Genomic DNA, 19,205 nt, shown 5'->3' on the forward strand with positions numbered 1-19,205 from the left:
TCCTCCTGCCCAGCCTTCCACACCTGCTCAGCCATGGACTTCTCCTGTGACAACGGGCGCTGCGTGCCGCTCAGCTACGCCTGTGACTACACAAACGATTGTGGTGACAACAGTGACGAGCGTGACTGCCCCTTCCCCACATGTAACCCTGCTACTGAGTTCACCTGCGGCAACGGTCGATGCATCAGTGCAGCCTTTGTCTGTGATGGCCACAACGACTGCAAAGATAATGCTACCTCTGACGAAATCAACTGCCGTGAGTGACAATGATCAAAGGGTTGATTGGAAAGATGTTTTTAAAACTTTCTGACTTGAAATCATTGATTTAACTTTAAAGAATCTAATATATGAGTAACCATCTCCTCTTCCTCAGCAACTACAGTTTAGGTTCTCTTGAACTTTAATGATCAGTACTAGAATATTGTGGTTGTTGATCCTGTGGTTGATGTTTTTACCTTTGCCCTCCTCAACCTTCTCCAGCTGACAGGCAATGTCCTGCGGGCCAGGTCAAATGTGACCATACCAACATCTGCATCTACCCTGAAAACCTGTGTGATGGTTACAACAACTGTGGAGACAACAGTGATGAGAATCCTCTCTTCTGTGGTAAGTTGAATCGTCAGCGTCAGAGAGAGACCTGCTCTTCCTTAGCAGAAACTGTATAACCCACAAAGTTAATGACTTCCTTTCTTAGTAGATTCAGTAGAACTGTACATGGATATAGGTCTAAATCTGGCTGTGTGTTACTGTGCTACAGCGGGTCGCACATGCTCTCCAGACCAGTTCCGCTGTGATGGAGGGATTTGTATCCCTGGCTCTTGGGTGTGCGACTCTGTGAGAGACTGCAACGATGGGACAGATGAACCTCCCTCCTGCGGTGAGTTTTCTGCATTAACATTTGATGTTTCAGGTATTTAAGCAAACAAGTGACACTTTTCTTCACCTTGACAGGTCTCGATCGTTGATGGAAGGGCATCAAACTGTTAATTACGTTTATGTTTCTAGTGTGTCATTCTTTTTGTATGTTTACTACATTCATATTGAAACGACACTTCTAAGTTGCATATTCATTTTTTTGCATACAACTTCTAGCCAAAATCCTGAAAAAGTGAGAATGGAGGTCACTTTTTTGAAAGTATAAATGATTCTCAATGGCCTGTTGTCATGGTGATTTATTGATACAACTGACTTAGTGATTACTTTACAATATTTTGAGATTTCAGGCTCAAGAACTAATTTTTCAGCCAACAAAAATATTTCATGCCCCTTGATAACAGTCTTTCTCTTTTTCTGTTCCTGTGCAGAGGATCAAATCAGGACATGTGGTCCCAGTCAGTTCACATGTACCAATGGCAACTGCATCCCCCAGTCAATGATCTGTGATGGCAACAATGACTGTTGGGACAACAGTGACGAGGCTCCCGAACTGCAGTGTGGTGAGATGGCACTTAGAGACTGGATACATACACTATATTTAAGCTAATTTTTGCCTTGTTTCTCAGCTCTATCCCATGTCTCATCTAAATGTTGCCTCCTCATACACTTTCCTCATGTGTACTCTAGAAGTTGAGTTGAAATTTTAAGAGATACTTGATGTCATATATGGTTTATAGTATCATGGTTTATTCATCGGCAGTTTGTTCCTCTGTTTGTCTCTCTGTCTCCTGCAGGCCAACATACCTGCAGTTCCAACCAGTTCACCTGCCCAACCTGGCACCCAGGCCACGCGCGCTGTGTGCCCTTAAGCTTTGTGTGTGACGGGGAGAAAGATTGCGCCAATGCGGCTGATGAGCTCCAGAACTGCCCCAACCGGACTTGCCATATGAATGAGTTTGCCTGTTCTAATGGTCTTTGCATTCTCATCCCCTTCCAGTAAGTAGAAGGAGTGTGTAAGTGAATAAAAGTAGACATTTGTCACAGAAAAGAGTTGAATTGATTACTCCTCCTCCCCAGCTGTGACCGTGTGAACGACTGCGGGGATGGCAGTGATGAGTTGGGCTGTACCTACGACACGTGCAGCAGCAACCAGTTCACCTGCGGCAATGGAGCTTGCATCTACGCCTCCTTCACCTGCGACGGGGAAAGTGACTGCTTGGACGGCTCAGATGAGGCAGACAGCTTGTGCACCACGCCCCAACCCACTTGTGCTCCTCAGCAGTACATGTGCAAGTCAGGGGAATGCATTGACCTCAACAAAGTGTGCAACGGACAGAAGGACTGCCAAGACAACAGCGACGAAAAAGGCTGTGGTGAGAGATACAAAATATGTATTAATCCAGTGGAGCAAAACAAAAGAGTTTCTCTGCAAAATTGTATACATATCTTCCCTAATAGATAATTCAATGTCCTGAAAATGGATGTCCACTTGGTTGAATTTTTGTGAACCAAAATACAAGACAAATCACCATATTTTATGGGAATTTTGTGCTTTCACTCATTTCCCTGTTTTTAATGATGGATATTTTCAATTCTCTTTGGGATTTTTGTTAATTCTGTATCATTTGGAGAAATCTCAAAATGTTAACATACAAGATATACATGTATTCCCCCACATTTTCTTGTACTCAAGGGCTGCAACCAATAGTTATTATGATTATCGATTAATTTTAATTAATTAATCAACAAAAAAGCATTTAATTTTTGCTAAAACGTCATGAAATAGTGGCCTGTTTCACGAACAGTCCAAAACCCTGAGATATTCAATGTACAATGATAAAAAACAGAGAAAAGCAACAGGTATCTATTTCCAAAAGGTTTTATTGATCATATTGTCAGATAACTAATCTTTTCATAAACTTTATAGGTTCATTCTAATCTGTGAAATTCTTCTTGTCTCGAGTTGTATACCTGTGCCATCTTCTTTTCCTGTCTTCTTTTAACTTTCTTTTTCTGGCTAGGAGTCAATGAGTGCCTCAACCCTTCAGTCCACAAGTGTGCCCAGATCTGCACTGACACCCTCACCGGTTACTACTGCTCCTGCCACCCCGGCTATCAGCTCATGCCAGATTCCAAAGCCTGCGAGGACCTCAACGAGTGTCTCAGCACACCTGCTGTATGCAGCCAGATCTGCGAGAATGCTGTTGGCTCGTACCACTGCAAATGTGCTCCTGGATACATCCGTGAACCGGACGGACGCACCTGCCGCCAGAACAGTGGCATTGCCCCATATCTGTTGTACAGTAATGGGTACTACATCCGTAATTTGACCACTGACGGATCACAATTGAGTATAGTCCTGCAGGGATTGTCCAACGTGGTGGCCTTAGATTTTGATAACATTGAGAAAAGGCTTTATTGGCTAGACGCAGGGGCTGGAAAGATCGAGAGGATGCGTTTTGATGGCAGCGACAGGGAGACACTGGCAGATAACAACGTGGGAGGAGCAGAGGGCCTGGCACTCGATTGGGTGGGCAGGTGTGTCAAATCGGAGGAGCTTCATTTAAAAATATGTCTTAATTATTAAATATTTTATAATTCAGTAATGTATTAATACACACTCAAATGCATAGATACATTTGTGTGAAAACCAAGACCCAAGTGAATTTTACAATTTGTCGGAGTACTTTGATCTTTCAATTGATTTTTCATTTGTTGGAAACTTGGAAACTTGTTTTTATCTATATTAAATTTGACCAAAATATGTTAATGAAATCTTGTTGTGTCTGCTGCAGGAAGATGTACTGGGTGGACAGTTATTATGGCTCAGTTCATGTGATGGAGCTGGATGGACGCTACAAGAAGAAGCTGCTGTCTGGGGAGTTCACAGATGGGAATGACACTTATATTATCAGCCGACCTCGTGCTGTAGCTGTCAACCCTAAATATGGGTACTAACACACACACACACACACACACACACACACACACACACACACATAGTCACACTCGCGCACACACACACACACACACACACACACACAGAAGTCTTGGTAACAGGCTGACAGTAGAACAAAATGTTTACAGTTTTACATAGCAAAGATGTTTCTTCTGTTAGACTTCATTATAACAGCACTGGAAAAAATATGGAATCCATACTGGTCCAGTTAGCCACAGGAATGGGAAAGATAATAAAATGGGTCCAAAATTACACTACTAGGTGTACTTGCTATTTGCAGTTTGCCATTTGCTGGAGGTTTTTAATCATTCAAATTTACACTAGAGTTTGCTCTTAAATCCTGTCTTTGGATTTTCCCCATCCCTCCCTCCTGTTCTCTCCCTCCCTGTCCTTTTTTTACCAGATGGCTGTACTGGACTGACTGGGGTGACACAGCATATATCGGCAGGGTTGGCATGGATGGAAGCAATGTCAGTGCCATTATCACAACTAAGCTGGAGTGGCCCAATGCTCTGACCATAGACTACACGACCAACAAGATCTTCTTTGCTGATTCCCACCTTAACTTTCTCGAGTGAGTTGAGACATTCAGACATAAATCCATTTGTCATCAAGTATGATTCAGTGAGGCACTGAGTTCCTAAAGTTTCTCTCATGATAACAGTACCATGAATCTGTATTTACCCTTCTACCAACTTTCAGCTTTGCAGACATGGACGGCCAGAACCGTCACCGGGCCATTGCTGGTACACTTCCTCATGTCTTAGCTGTTACCCTGTTTGAGGACTGGGTCTACTGGACGGACCAGAACACACACACTGTGGAGAAGGCCCATAAGTACACTGGCGAAGAGCGCACTGTTATGGGCAACAATACACACCGGCCCTCTGACATTCATGTCTACCATCCTTACAGGCAACCTCGAAGTATGTAAATTTGAACTCTTTTTTTGTCTTACTCGCCTGCAGCTCAGAATTTACCAGTATGTTATTTGTTTTTAATTACCTTTTCAGGTGAAAACCCCTGCTCCTCCCATGACCTGACCTGCAGTCATCTGTGTCTGATTGCACCCGGTGGGCAGCGCGCTAGCTGCCAGTGTCCAGATCACTTCATCGCCCTTGCTGTGGGCTTTAAGATCCAGTGTGTCGCTGACTGCTCTAGCACCCAGTTCCGCTGTGGGGACAATGAGAGGTCAGGTCACTTAGTCAGTCCTTCAGTTTTTAAATAGTAAACATCTTTGCAAAAAAAAAAAAGAAAATATTTCAAAAGTTGGCCATAAAGATCTCTTTACAGGCTACTCATTTTCTATTGCGATGGCAGATAATATTGTAATAAATAAGCATAAAAAAGACAGAATTGAGAACTTCCTTACAGTTTTTAGTTATTAGATTTATTGTGATCATTTATCAGAATTAATTGCTAACAAGACAATACTTAAAACACTTTTTAAGCAAGGCATGTGACTCAGTAATTAATAAACTTTTACTGGCAGACAAGACCTGAATGTGTGCAGTTATTTAAATTTATAGGCCAGTGTTTGTGCATTTGTAAGAAAACAGGTAACAGCAAGGTGTTTACATGTGTTAAGGTAAATTCAATTTTTGTGATAAATTCAATTTTTGTGATATATGCTCTTCTATACTCATCTTTGACACTATGTTAATGCTACCTTGCAGATTAGCTTTACATTTGTATTCTTTAATCTAACCTGTTTGTGCTACTTTTATCTTATAGGTGTGTTCCTATATGGTGGAAGTGTGACGGCCAATCAGATTGTGGTGATGGCTCAGATGAACCTCAGACCTGCCCGACCCGTAATTGCCCTGTCGGCCAGTTCCAGTGTCAGGACGGCAACTGTACCTATCCTGGCTTCATCTGTGACGGCGACTCAGACTGCCCTGATGGTTCAGATGAGGGCGCTGCTCTCTGCAGTACGACAATTTATTAAAATTAAATTAATTATTTTAAACTGCATTAGTGTAGGACATCAGATAGGAAGCTGAAATTAAAATTACTCACGAGGATCTATGAAGAAAATGTATTTCAAGCTGTAGAATAAGTTGTTCTACACTAACAGAAATAGGCAATTGGAAAGGAATTTGAACTGGGATTTACTTGGATTATTTTAAATCTGGCCAGATTTTTGTTTGGATATTGCTATTAAAGTATACAACATTTTCTGGGAAAAAATCCAAGCCTTGGCCACGCTTAATCTCAAGAGAAGCCCTTACACTTGAGATTTAGCTCAGGCAGAAAGTTAAGATTGAATTTATGTTAAATTTTCAAACGGAAGTCAAGCTGCAGTCTGTCCCTGTAGGTGACCACCGATGCCAGGAAAACCAGTTCCAGTGTAAAAACAAGAAGTGTATCCCTGTGTCCTGGCACTGCGACGGGACAGACGACTGTTCAGATGGCAGCGACGAGGACGCAGACATTTGTGGCCAGAGGACCTGCAGACCGGGACAGTTCCAGTGTGCCAACGGGCGCTGTCTGCCATCAAGCTATGTATGTGACGCCCAGGACGACTGTGGAGATGGATCAGATGAACCATTTGAAACCTGCAGTGAGTGGCAGTTTCAGTGAATTAAAGCCCTGAAAAAACAAGAGGATGATATAAGGTGGATGGCAGAAGAAGTTAAACATTATATTTCATGACTTTTATCCGCATTCATGAACCAACAGTGTTCAGGTTCAGTGTCTTGCTTAAACATTTTTTCTGTGGCTGCAGCAGGAATTTAAACCCCAAATTACAGGACAAACTGCCTGATTTAGATGGCATAGATTTATCTGTTTTTTAATTATACATAATCAGTGTTGACTCAGCCATGTCCTAAAAGGAATCCCAGTGAAGTAATGTTGTATTGCACATACTGCACTATGGATTTTCTTCTTTCTCTAAGCTGTATCTATTTTTCTCTCATCCTCTTCCTTCTGCTCATTCTCCCTGCATGTTTCGCTCTGCCTCATTTCTGTCTCCCTCATTCATTCTCATATCTTATGTTGTCGTCATCTAACATTTCTTTCTTGTCATCCGTTTCTCTCACTCTGCTCCATCCTCTACCATCTCCATTTCTCACGCCTCTCTTTATCACTCTCTATCCAGTGGGTCCAGACTACAAGTGCGATGAGGACACTGAGTTCTCTTGCAAGACAAACTACCGCTGTATTCCTCAGTGGGCCCGATGTGACGGCACCAATGACTGCATCGACAACAGCGACGAGCAAGGCTGTGGTCAGTGCCTGTGTGTCAGCAGATGTGTTCTTATGTAAAGACAGGGCTGTGGAGAAAAATCTGGTCCAAGGAGTTAAGGAGTTATTTTAGGGTGAACAGAGACATAATTTTTTTCTGCAGGAGGTCTGTGCTGTACTGAAAAAGTAAACTGGAATTACATGATTATACTGTGTGTATATATATGATTGTTTGAGGATAATTACATACCATTTATACAGGGTTACCAGGCATATTATTTTATGAACTTTTTTGAAGAGTATGGTGGAGACAAGCACAAAATATAAGTGATATTATCACACTAACTACCATGGCTCTGTGTGTGAAATTTTAAAGTTATTTCAGATTTTATAGGTGGGAATTAAAGGGGTTGATTGTACTTGGTCTCATGAGATTCTGTATATAATTTAGCTCTTTAAGGGAATATGATGTTTGTGTTTGATTACCTTTTATGAAGTCTAAATCTTTGCACAACAAATGAAAATATCAGTGTGGTATACTGTGGTTTCAAACATGGGGCCACTGAACATTTTTTTTTTTTTTTTTAAATTGGCCACATGTTGAAGCAGCTTCTCTCTACTGCTTTCTGACTTTGTCTGTCAAACAGAGGAGGTGACATGTGACCCTCTGGGAGATTTCCGTTGTGATAACCACCGCTGTGTCCCCATCCGCTGGCAGTGTGACGGCGCCAATGACTGTGGTGACGGCTCGGACGAGAGGAACTGCCGTGAGTGTCATGCTCCATATTTTTCACCTCAGTCTATTTCAGTAACATTACATACCAGCAATGAATCAAAAAAGAATCATCTGTGCCTGCCAGGGAGTTGCAAAAAGAACTTTATTTCATCCCTCTTTGTATAATTCTACCCCACGTAAGATGTGTAAACAATAATAGCTCATTCTGATCCCAAACTGAAGATGTGTATATCTCTTTGAATATGATTGTCATCTATAGAGCCAAGGCCTTGCTCTGAGAGTGAGTTTCGATGTGACAACGCGCAGTGCATCCCTGGAAACTGGGTGTGTGACCATGACAACGACTGTGGGGACGACTCAGATGAACGAGACTGTGGTGAGTGGGTACTGCACACACAAGCTCACCTCCTCGAAATATCCACGCATATGTCACAAACAAACAACATGAACACACACACACATACACACATCTGTTAATGTCCTGACTCACCTCCAGAGTTGCAGACGTGTCGTCCAGGTTCATTCCAGTGCGAATCGGGTCACTGTATCCCCGCTGTTCTGCAGTGTGACGGCCAGCCTGATTGTCTAGATCTGTCAGATGAGACCAGCTGTCGTAAGTAAACAACATGAAAAATAATGGCAGGCTGCCTGGCCTCTGCAGTGTTTTAGTGTGTGTGTACTTTGTTTTTGTATGTGAGTGTGTGTATGTGTGTAGTCTTTAATTATTCAGGTTTGAAGGCTTTAAAACTACAGAATGAAAATGTCTGAAATATGGTGTAGTAGGGCAAACAGCACTAACAGTTAGTAAAAAAACACTTATTTGGATGTGAAATGGAAAGTGCAGTGCAGTAGATGAACCATGAAGAAGCTCTACGAGATCCGATGTACATTTACAACAAACAGGTTTAATTCTTTAACATTTGCTTTTGTTTTCACCTTCAAACATGTGGTCTAGATAGAGAATGGTTCAACTGTGTCTGTTGGAGTGCAAAGTGCTGAGAATGAGCTAACCAACAGATCCTCCTAAACTAAAAATATACAAACAGTTGATTGATTAACACATTTCCCCCACCCTTTCAGCCACTCGTTACCCGGGAGGCCGTTGGTGCCCTCAGAACGAGTTCCAGTGTGGGAACCATCTGTGTGTGAGCCAGAGCTGGGTGTGTGATGGCATTGACGACTGCGGGGACCGCTCAGATGAACAGATCAGTTTATGCTGTGGGTAACATCTTGTTTATTGCACATGGCAAAGTCTGAAAAGCTTGTGTTTGTGTTCTGTGTTTTTATTTCTGTGTGATCAATATAATCATAATTCCAACCCTAAACCTACCTAAAACTACTAGATCTAAACTTCAAGCAAAGGTTAAGAGGATTTTCATGTTAGTAAGTAGCAATACAAGTAGCAATGTAATTTCCATATAAGCAAACTTTGTTTTCTGTCTTGACTGAATGACTGTTAACTGATTTAGTGAATCTAAGCAGAAGCATATAATCAATACTATTTATATAATCAATCATAATTCAGTCAAGAAAGATGTAGCCAGAGATTATTGACACAAATGAGGAGGGAGTCAATGTAGGAATTGTTTTTGAATTTTATACTCTCAGAGATTTTTCTAAGATTCGTGTGTGTTTGAACAGTGAACGTCACCTGCGAGATGCCGTCCAGGTTCCGCTGTGCCAACGGCTACTGTATCTATTCTGGCCTGATGTGCAACCAGAAGGATGACTGCGGAGACGGCAGTGATGAGAAGGAAGAACTCTGTATGAGTCTCACACACACACACACATTGCCCACAATCTGTATAGTTTATCAGGGCTCATAAACGAAAAAAGACATTTAACGGTGCTATTTTTGTAATAACTGTGTGATAGCCTTAACCAGATAGATAATAATTTCATGTTCAGCAAATGCACCACTTATCATCAGTTTCTGGGATCGTCAAGGATTAGTCCAACACTAATGCCTACTGAACCTTCCCCTTTAAGGCCAGTGAAATGGGAAATCCCAAAATGACATCAGTGTCTGCACAGGGCACAAAGCCTGAAACATGCCAGGGATAAGAAAATGGTCTCTTTTATGGAACTGTTACACAATCAGCTTAAACATCAATCAGAGCAAATTATTTTGAGAGGAGATTAAATAGTTATGTTGAGAGTGGAGGTGGACATTAGCTGGCTCATCTACATCCATTTGTTTTGAATGAGGAGACAGTAAAAATAGACAGAAGGGAACCTGCAGAGAAGCCTTGAATTTAATAAGTGATCTTATGTTGAAGTATGTGCCTACATACGTTTGAGTTCTTGACTGTGTGGGAGCATTAATATGTATACAGATACAGTATGTCAGTCCACATAAATGTGTATACGTGTGTCTATGTGTACACTTGTGGGTGTTGAATCTAGTGGGCACTCCACTCACAATTTTTTTTTGTTTTTTAGACAGTTAGGGAGTGAAGAGCGACACCGCAGAGAAAGCAATGAATTCAATCTCAGACTAGTGGAGGCGGACCTGTTTCTGCTGACAGGTTGCGTACCCACTCAACCTTCTCTGCATACTTGATGACTCATACTGTCTGTGTCCTTCCCCAGGCCGCGAGCCCACGCTGCCCCCGTGCACACTGGAAGAGTTTAAATGCATCAATGGACACTGTGTGGCTCTGCCCTACGTATGTGATCACAATGACAACTGCGGGGACCGCACTGACGAGTTAGGCTGCAGTGAGTGGCACAACAAATATTTCTCTGATAAAGTTTAATGTTGGCTATTAAAATGTTGTTGGGAAGAACACTATAAATCCTTTTTGGATGACAAAAATGTGACCTTATAATTAACTGCATCTTCAATTTTTTAAGAGGATGTTTAATTTGTTTTGGTTCCGTATTAGAAACCTTAATGATAGTCGCAGTATGTATACAGATAATAGCAAATATAAAACCATGATCAGATTAAATGTCAAGACTACAGAGATGCATTACACTCACCAAAAACAAACAAACAAAAAATCTTATAATTACAAGAAAAATATCTCATAATTATGGCTTCCATATCTAGTAATTATGAAAAGATGTCTGAATGGAAAGGTATGGATTTCGTAATAATGACATCTTTTTCTGATAATTTATCTGCATTTGAATCTGCACAGAGGGAGTTTAATCTTTAACATAGTAGCTCATGATTTTTTTTATTATATAAACACATACTTCAGAGCAGAATATCTCAGTTAAGCCCAAACCCTGATGATAAGAAACTCAAATTTATACTGCCTTTTTATTTAGCTTTTTCATAGTTTTATCTCATCTGAACTGCTGTAGAACTTTACAGGTGCACAGAAATATCCTCTTAGCTGGTTTATTTATGGCTACATCAAGCTTCAGTCACATGGTGGCCCGACGGAGGTTCAGGGAATCATGGTGACCAGATAACTGGATTATAGTCAATAGCTAAATTTTGCCCATGTAAACTAAGCCATTGTTTGATTACATCAAAAGTAAGTAGCTCTTGAATTTGGCTAGAGATAAAAAAGCTTTTTTGGATTGTATCAGAGAAAGTGATCCGTGTTGTCTGGCTCCAGATTTTGGCCACGACCGCAACTGTGAGGAGAAGCTGTGCCAGCAGGAATGCACAAACCTGAACGGCACCGGCTTCATCTGCTCCTGCAGACCCGGATACATGGTGGACCCAGACAGCACCTACACCTGCCTGGGTACACACTCACACAAACACACTCTCTCTCTCTGTTGGGGGCCTCTAAGAGTTCCCTCTCTTCCTTCACTCATACACATACGACTGAACATGGATGAACAACCTGATAAAAATTGCACTAATAGGACTCAAAAAACTAAAATGAATATTTAATAAAATATCACTGCTCCATTTAACCCACCTGATCTGCTTCAACTTTAACTGTATTGTCCTTGAGGGAAAATTTGGGACGTTAGCACACAGACTAATGTACATAAAACATGCATAAAACATTAAAAAAAATGTATGCATCACATGACTATAATATCTAGAGTGTGTTTAGCCATCACTATTCAATCCAACTATTAAGTGTTAAAAAACATCATCACCACCCCCTAATAGTTACATGGTAAACTAATCACTTACTGAGTTGTCATGAATATTTAACAGCCTGGTGGCTGGAGAGATAAAAGAATAATTCAGCCTGAAATCTTCTCCACTGTGTCTCTTTGCTCTTCCAGACATCGATGAGTGCGATGTATATGGCACCTGCCCTCAGGTCTGTAAGAACACCAAGGGCAGCTACGACTGTGAGTGTGCCCCTGGCTACCGGAAAGTTGGAAACGGCAAAATGTGCGAGGCTGAGGGTGAGAGGAATATTTTTGTAAACAGTAGTTTCTAGACAAGAGCAACATACAGACATGAAACTTAGTGAAAAAATACAGATCAAATTGACTTGAATTGGCCAAAATTGTTTTTTTTTTCTTGGTTTCACAGGAGAAAGCAGATATGACTGACCTCTTATTCTTTTATATGATATTAAATCTAGTTAACCAGTTGCACCTTTTCTGTGACTACTGCTTTAATCTCATCACCACACAGCCATGGATATTTTTCAATATTAACTTTTTGTAATTTTTTTTTTTTTTTTACAAAGTACAGTTATAATATGTGACTTTAATTCCAGACTTGTTTGCCATGTCATAGAGCTTTATACACCTCATAAAAATATCCTTCAGATAAAAGATGCAGGGTCACCATATTGGTGAAGAGAAAATTCTGTAACATCTGCGTAAAGGTCACAGGTTTGGTGTGTCCATCACTGAAATGTCTCTGAACAATAACACCAAATTTCATGGTGTTATTGTAAAGTGTAAATGTGTGTCTCCCTCAGGGTCAACTCCGCTGCTGCTTCTACCCGAGAACATTCGTATCCGGAGGTTCAACCTGCAGACAGAGGCCTACCACGACTTCCTCCAAGAGGAGGAGCACATCATGGCTCTGGACTATGACTGGGACCACAACAACACCGGATTGAGTAAGACACACGTAGATAAATACTAGATAGTGCTAGAAAGACAAGAGACAACTCGCTTAACATTAATCAGAGAAATGTATTTGATGATGTCCCTGTGCTTTGTCAGGTATGGTGTACTTCACTGTGGCCAGTAAGGACTCTGTACCAGGTGCCATTAAGAGAGCATACATACCTTCAGTAGATGATGGCAGTAACAACATTGGTGCCGCTGTTGATCTCAGCATCAAATACATCACGAGACCAGACGGCATCGCTGTGGACTGGGTGGGCAGGTGAGGCTAACCAACATTACTAGCTTGTAGTCACGTGGGGTTTTTCTCTGCATTTACCAGATTACATTCCTCTAGTAATCTGATGCCTTGAGCTTTACCATTTTCACTACTAATTTATGTGGATTTGACACAATTACAGCATGTTAAAACCTATAATGAAATATATAGTTGAGCAATCTTTGTCTGTGCTATTCTTAGATAAAACACTTTTACAGACCAGCTCCAATGTGCATGTTTCATGAGTAGTTTTGTCCTTTTTTTCCCCTCTAGGAACCTGTACTGGGCAGACTCCAGAGTGAAGAGGTTAGAGGTGGCCATGTTGGATGGACGCTACAGGAAGCACCTCGTCAAGACCGAGCTGGGTCACCCATCTGCTGTGGCAGTCAACCCTCGACTGGGGTAAAATAGACAGGGCTACCACACAGAGATTAGCATTAGACTGTGAGAAAGTATTTTACAGATTAGAGTAATTTAGGAACTAGTTGAATAAGTTTTGTGTTACTTTCTGTTGCTCATTTTGTACATTTTCAACAAAATTGTTGAAATGTTGGTAATCTTTTGCTCTTCCTATGTTAACTCTCACTGTTAGAGAAGTGCATGTTCAAATTACAGCAGAAATGAAGGAGCATCTAGTTGCTATGATATTGTATCTATCTGTCATGGAAAACCAAAAAGGAAGGAGCTTTAACTCACCATATCTCAGAAACCAGAACTCTAACCCTTGCTGTGTTTCTGCAGGATGTTGTACTGGGCAGACCGTGGGGAAGCAGCCAAGATCGAGTGTTCCTGGCTGGACGGTCAAGAGAGGAAAGTCCTGGTGGCTGACGGATTGGGTTGGCCCACTGGCCTGTCGATCGACTTCACCAACGGTGACAGAATCTACTGGTCTGACTCCAAGGAAAGCCGCATAGAGTCTATTCTGCCTTCCGGAAATGAGCGCAGAACTGCTGTCTACATAGGTGAGGATTAGGAAGCTCAGTCATTACAAGAAGCCTGAAACAAGAGACTGTAAAATATATTATTCAGTAAATATTCATATGTGATCTTTGCTACTTAATTTATAGAAAACAGATGGATGATTGTTGTTTGCTGTTTATTTGGGATTTTGTTCATTCAGTTGTACATGTTGTTGCACCTTGTCTAGATGTGAGAAACCCCTTCAGCGTGAGTGTGTTTGAGGACCACGTTTATTGGAGCACTCAGGAGAAAGGCGAGGTGTTCCGGCAGGACAAGTTTGGCCACGGTGCCAAGACCAAACTGCTGACTGCTGGACCCTGGCTGACCCAGGTCTCTGTGTACCAGCAGCAGAGATACAACTCAATAGCCAGTAAGCTGCATACTCAGCCAACACATACTGCACTGTATTAAGCCTGTGATTTTAAGAGCTTTTTTTTGGGGGGGGGGGTGTTCATATATCATCCTAATAGAATCATTTCTGTGGATTATTTTTTAATTGTTTAATAATTGTCCTTTTTACTGCTCTTTAATTTTAATCTGTCAACTTAAAACAAACAATAAACTATTTAAGGAAGTTATGTGCTTTCATTTGTTAAAATGAGAAAAATCAAAACACCTTCCTCCATCTCTGCAGTGAAGAATCCATGTAAGGGAACCTGCAGCCATCTGTGTTTGCTCCGACCACAAGGTTACACCTGCGCCTGCCCTGAGGGCACCAGCTTTGTCCCTGGCAGTAACACTGAATGTGATGCTGGTAAGAATTTATTTTCGTCAGTATGTGTCATACAAACATTGAGCATCATGTATTGAAGTTGCATTAATTAATATTACAGCTTTACTGCAGGGAACACTGATAGAATTTATATTGTTTTGTCTTGTCTCTTTGCATAATGTTGGCCTGTAATTGACTTAAAAAACTCAGTTTTGACACAACACCAGTGAGTATAGCAAACAAGGGCAGAGATCCAACAGAAGCTTGAATTACTATAACAATTCTAACTACATTTTGGTTTGACAAGGAGAAAAATTCCTTTCAGTGTCATAATTGTTCATTTAAATTATTTCAGGTTTTGACCCACCTCCCACCATGCCGCCACCATGCCAGTGTCAAAATGGAGGCACTTGCTACTTTGATGACAACAAGGCTCTCTGCAAGTAAGACATTTTCTCACACAGGAAAGTTAAAACAAAACATAATGTTCTTGCCAGAGGTAAAACAATTGATAAATAACATGAGATATGTTGAAATGTGAATAAATTGTCACATTAATGATAGAAGGGAAGATGCAAATGAGGAGCAGAGTTTGAAATGTTACAACTGTAATGTTTGTATTTTGTTTCACAGGTGTCCTCCAGAGTGGGAGGGCGAATACTGTCAGACAAATGCATATGACGTTGTTGCAACTTCAGGTATATTTGATTTTATCACCAGAAATATAACAAGATTCAAAGTCATTTGTAGCTGGAAAACCTTTTTCATCATTAATCAGCTGCCTGTGGCCCCTCTTGTGTCCTCCCCTCTCAGTTGGGATTGCCATCGGGGTGACAATAGTGATCGTGGTTCTGCTAGTTGGTCTGGTTTATGCTGCCAGGAAGAAATCCAACCTGCTGGAGAGGCTACGCAACAGCATGCCATCCATGCCATCAATGCCATCAATGCCATCAATGCCCTCCATGCCCTCTATGCCATCCATGCCATCCATGCCCAAACTGCCAAAGTTCAGGTTAGATGGACCAAGAAGAGAAGCGATACAATAGATGTTTGTTTTTTTTTTCCTGTCAGAATTTTAATATCTAAAATTTTTGTTTCCTAAATGAGATGTGCACTGTTTGAAAAAATGAACAGCTCCCACTACACAATTATTTTCCATATAGAATATTAGTCTCACTTTCATGTTTTCTGTTTGGCTTTCTACATCATCCTATAGCTGAATCACAAATGTGTCTTGATGTTTTTCAGGAATGGTTCATCTCCAAACGCATCAAAAACAGAAGACACTTCAACGATGTTGAATTCAGTAGAGGTCAGTGGAAAATCAGTACAGTCAAACCATCATTTTATTTTTCCAATTCCTTCCTCTGGTACATTTAGACACTTTACTGGATACCAATACTTTACTGTTTTTTCATCAGGTGCCCAGTATGTCTGTGTCCATGGCTGAGACGGAGGGGAAGAATTTTGAGAATCCAGCATATGAAGCTGGAGAACAACCTGTTGCTAACAGCATGGCGACGGCCACCAAGACTCCTGTTGGAACGAACAAGGTCAATAAACATAAATCAATGCTCTCCAGTAGAGTGCATTGATTTTTCTCATACCTCCTGCATATATGACATGCTACATGACCGCTATGCCAAAAGGAACTTACTGTTTCCTTATAGGTTTTTCCTTGTCCTGTGCTGCTTTGTTCAAATTCACTTCAATATAAAATTTACTGGGGTTTTTTTTTCTGTGCATTGTCATGCCAAATGTTAAGTTAAGTTTTATATTTTGATATGTATACTTTGATTTGCTCATTCTCATGGTCCTGTGTTTCCCTCCTGGTTTGCAGGAGAGCATCAATAATCCCTTGTATGTGGAGGAGGTTCAAGTTGTGGACAAGCCCACAGGAAGTGTAACCAAACCAAACCAAACCACTGCTAACAAGGTGGGTTTCACATTTAATACCAGTATAAAGAATATCAAAAAAAAATGTTTTACTTAATTAACAAATGAGCGGTTTAATTCTAAAATATCATACCACATTGAAGAAAATGAGAGTTTGATTTCAATGGTTTGTGGTGATCAACTAGTTAGATTTAAAATTTGGGCCATTTTAGGAAGCCTTTGTGAACCCATCATACGGCTCACAGATAGAAGACGCTGACGTCACTTCTGCACAACCAGCTGCTCCGAGCGCACAGGTAGCCATGGAGACACATAATGTTACTTGATGTTTACTGCTCAGTAAATGAAATCACAATTAATGACATGCTCTGAATGTTAAAAAAATTGCAAGTGAAGTATCTAATGATGTCAGGCGCGTACAATAGTGGACTGTTTTACCAGTATGGATGTCATGGATGTGAATCTGAGATTGCGCTCAGTTTTTGAAGCATTTTCATTTGTTCTTTTCTCTCCCAGCAATTTGAACCAATTGGAGATGAGAGTTTTGTGTCTTTCAAAAACCCAACATACACGGTGAGTCCAGAATGACAGCAAGCTCAGTAGCTCCAAACACTGTGCATTGTTCAAGATTTAATAGAACTGCAAAGATTTCACTCTGACATGCAGAGCTGTAAAGGTTCTGTATTACATGCTGCCCACTAAGTCTCAATAATGTATATCTATCGCTACTTTGATGTGAAAATTTACCCACTTTTTTCCGTAAATTATGTAAAATGATTTGCATCAGCTTTTCTTTTACACTTTTTTATCTCACAAACTTGTTGGAAATGGAGGATGATTTCATTTTATGTTTGAATATGGTATATAACCAGTACAAACCCGTGTAGGAACAATACTATTTTTACTTACGCTATTTTTTGCAAATTGTTGTGATTTTCTGACAGGATCCAACACACACATCTGCTCCAGATTCTGACATCTGATGTGACCTCTATATCAGAGATTATCCTGGACCATGTTTCAGGATTGAAACTTTCAGTCATTTCTCATTGGAGCAAGCAGCGCTGCTGAAGTAACACATCATTACTGACACTGATACCATCAGAGATGCTGGACCCAGAATATTTACAAAGATGGAACAAATCAACCAAGACAGTTTGTAAAAGAAAAAGTATATATATATTTTTTTGTGTGTGTGACCCACAGAGATGACTTTAATTGGATAGTAACTATTGGTGTAAAATCTTTTATAGACATGATTTAATATAACTAATATAAGACTTGCTGAATAACTAAAATAGTGATTAAAACTTGTAAATTCTGTGTTTATGATGAATGAGTTTGTTTTCTATCTTTATATAAATTGAATAAGTAATAAATGTGTGTTTTTGATGTGTTTTTTTTCCATAAAAGGCTGCAGATGGTTTGAGATTTCACCTTTAAATTTCAGATGTTAAGCCCTGATGCTTCATTTGATTAAACAAAGATCCTTTCTGTCTTTAACACCACTCTGTTACACTTTTTCTTCATTATAGACAGAAACACTGATTATCTCCTTTCATCTTGACAGTATTACATAAACCTTTCTTCGTGTGATGGTGTTCATATCTCAGGAAGACCCCGCCGGTGTTATCCTCTGGCTCATCAGCCATCATCACAGCTCCCCAGCTACTGTATCTGACCCACTGAACTAAGATGAAATGCTTTGTCATCACCCATCTAGTCACACATAGATCCACAATTTGAGACTGTGATCACAGGGCAACAACAGTGACTCCTCTCCTCTCTTCTCCTTCACCCACTGTCATAAACGTCTGAACATATCAGGGTTTCCTCTCATCAAGCTTGTAGCAACTAGGGCAACCAGATGAGCAAAGGGACAAGAGAAAAGTGAAAAAAAAAGACAGATAAGAGGAAAGAGCAAGTGCATAGAGGGAGGAAGACTGGAATCACAGTGGGGAGGTATGTAAAGGGAGCTGTGGCCGGTGTGTTTCTGTGTTGTGGTCCATGATGATTCATAGTCCATGTACTCATACCGTTGGTCCCCCACAAGGCATCTCTAACCATCAGCCAAAACAAGCACTGTACAGCTCACGGAGAGACAGAGACATGGAGGGGAGGGGATGAATAGCAATGGATGGATTTAAGAGGGGCGGACCAAGGAGGCATGCAGCCTGCAGCATGTGTGCACGCTGTGCTGCCTTCATGGGCTGTCAGAAATGGTAAAAACCTTTCACATGAACGATACAACCATTATTTTTTCATCATTTTTGAAAAGCCAAGAAGTTAATGTAAGAATGGACATAACATGTATTTTACTTTTAATAAGCCATATATGCGCTGCAATTTTTGTGAATATAAAGGGTTAGGGCAATTAGATTTTTTAAAATAATTATTACAGCATATTACATCATACAGAATAGTTTAAACTGAATTGTTTTTCTTTTAACATGTCAATATATGACGTGAACTGAGTGGTATTTTCAGTTGTCAAATAGATGGTAAAGTAATTGCTTTTACATGAGGATGTACTGTGCACGGAAGCCAATTGATTCCAGGCACACAAAAATGTGTTTGCACATTAAAAGAATACAGTTTTTATAAA

General features: G+C 40.6%; 1 protein-coding gene across 1 annotated transcript in view; it reads left to right on the forward strand.

The window, feature by feature from the left end:
• The window catches only part of lrp2b (low density lipoprotein receptor-related protein 2b), a 40,137-nt gene extending 22,061 nt beyond the window's left edge, over positions 1 to 18,076 (forward strand). The window contains exons 45-81 of the mRNA XM_067576459.1: positions 14 to 256; positions 481 to 606; positions 758 to 877; positions 1,305 to 1,436; positions 1,671 to 1,872; positions 1,954 to 2,249; positions 2,898 to 3,414; positions 3,672 to 3,827; positions 4,239 to 4,409; positions 4,538 to 4,761; positions 4,849 to 5,026; positions 5,570 to 5,766; positions 6,153 to 6,398; positions 6,939 to 7,067; positions 7,672 to 7,791; positions 8,020 to 8,136; positions 8,257 to 8,373; positions 8,841 to 8,978; positions 9,402 to 9,524; positions 10,353 to 10,481; positions 11,336 to 11,467; positions 11,967 to 12,092; positions 12,620 to 12,763; positions 12,870 to 13,035; positions 13,306 to 13,434; positions 13,774 to 13,994; positions 14,180 to 14,362; positions 14,627 to 14,746; positions 15,060 to 15,147; positions 15,338 to 15,402; positions 15,518 to 15,716; positions 15,953 to 16,016; positions 16,126 to 16,257; positions 16,545 to 16,640; positions 16,813 to 16,896; positions 17,117 to 17,173; positions 17,545 to 18,076. Coding sequence (XP_067432560.1) covers positions 14 to 256; positions 481 to 606; positions 758 to 877; positions 1,305 to 1,436; positions 1,671 to 1,872; positions 1,954 to 2,249; positions 2,898 to 3,414; positions 3,672 to 3,827; positions 4,239 to 4,409; positions 4,538 to 4,761; positions 4,849 to 5,026; positions 5,570 to 5,766; positions 6,153 to 6,398; positions 6,939 to 7,067; positions 7,672 to 7,791; positions 8,020 to 8,136; positions 8,257 to 8,373; positions 8,841 to 8,978; positions 9,402 to 9,524; positions 10,353 to 10,481; positions 11,336 to 11,467; positions 11,967 to 12,092; positions 12,620 to 12,763; positions 12,870 to 13,035; positions 13,306 to 13,434; positions 13,774 to 13,994; positions 14,180 to 14,362; positions 14,627 to 14,746; positions 15,060 to 15,147; positions 15,338 to 15,402; positions 15,518 to 15,716; positions 15,953 to 16,016; positions 16,126 to 16,257; positions 16,545 to 16,640; positions 16,813 to 16,896; positions 17,117 to 17,173; positions 17,545 to 17,583 — 5,726 coding nt within the window. The 3' untranslated portion in view covers positions 17,584 to 18,076. The remainder of the gene's footprint in view (positions 1 to 13; positions 257 to 480; positions 607 to 757; positions 878 to 1,304; positions 1,437 to 1,670; positions 1,873 to 1,953; positions 2,250 to 2,897; positions 3,415 to 3,671; positions 3,828 to 4,238; positions 4,410 to 4,537; positions 4,762 to 4,848; positions 5,027 to 5,569; positions 5,767 to 6,152; positions 6,399 to 6,938; positions 7,068 to 7,671; positions 7,792 to 8,019; positions 8,137 to 8,256; positions 8,374 to 8,840; positions 8,979 to 9,401; positions 9,525 to 10,352; positions 10,482 to 11,335; positions 11,468 to 11,966; positions 12,093 to 12,619; positions 12,764 to 12,869; positions 13,036 to 13,305; positions 13,435 to 13,773; positions 13,995 to 14,179; positions 14,363 to 14,626; positions 14,747 to 15,059; positions 15,148 to 15,337; positions 15,403 to 15,517; positions 15,717 to 15,952; positions 16,017 to 16,125; positions 16,258 to 16,544; positions 16,641 to 16,812; positions 16,897 to 17,116; positions 17,174 to 17,544) is intronic.
• The last annotated feature ends 1,129 nt before the right edge of the window (positions 18,077 to 19,205 follow it).

This window comes from Thunnus thynnus, chromosome 20, assembly GCF_963924715.1.
Source record: "Thunnus thynnus chromosome 20, fThuThy2.1, whole genome shotgun sequence".
Taxonomy (NCBI): Eukaryota; Metazoa; Chordata; class Actinopteri; order Scombriformes; family Scombridae; genus Thunnus; species Thunnus thynnus.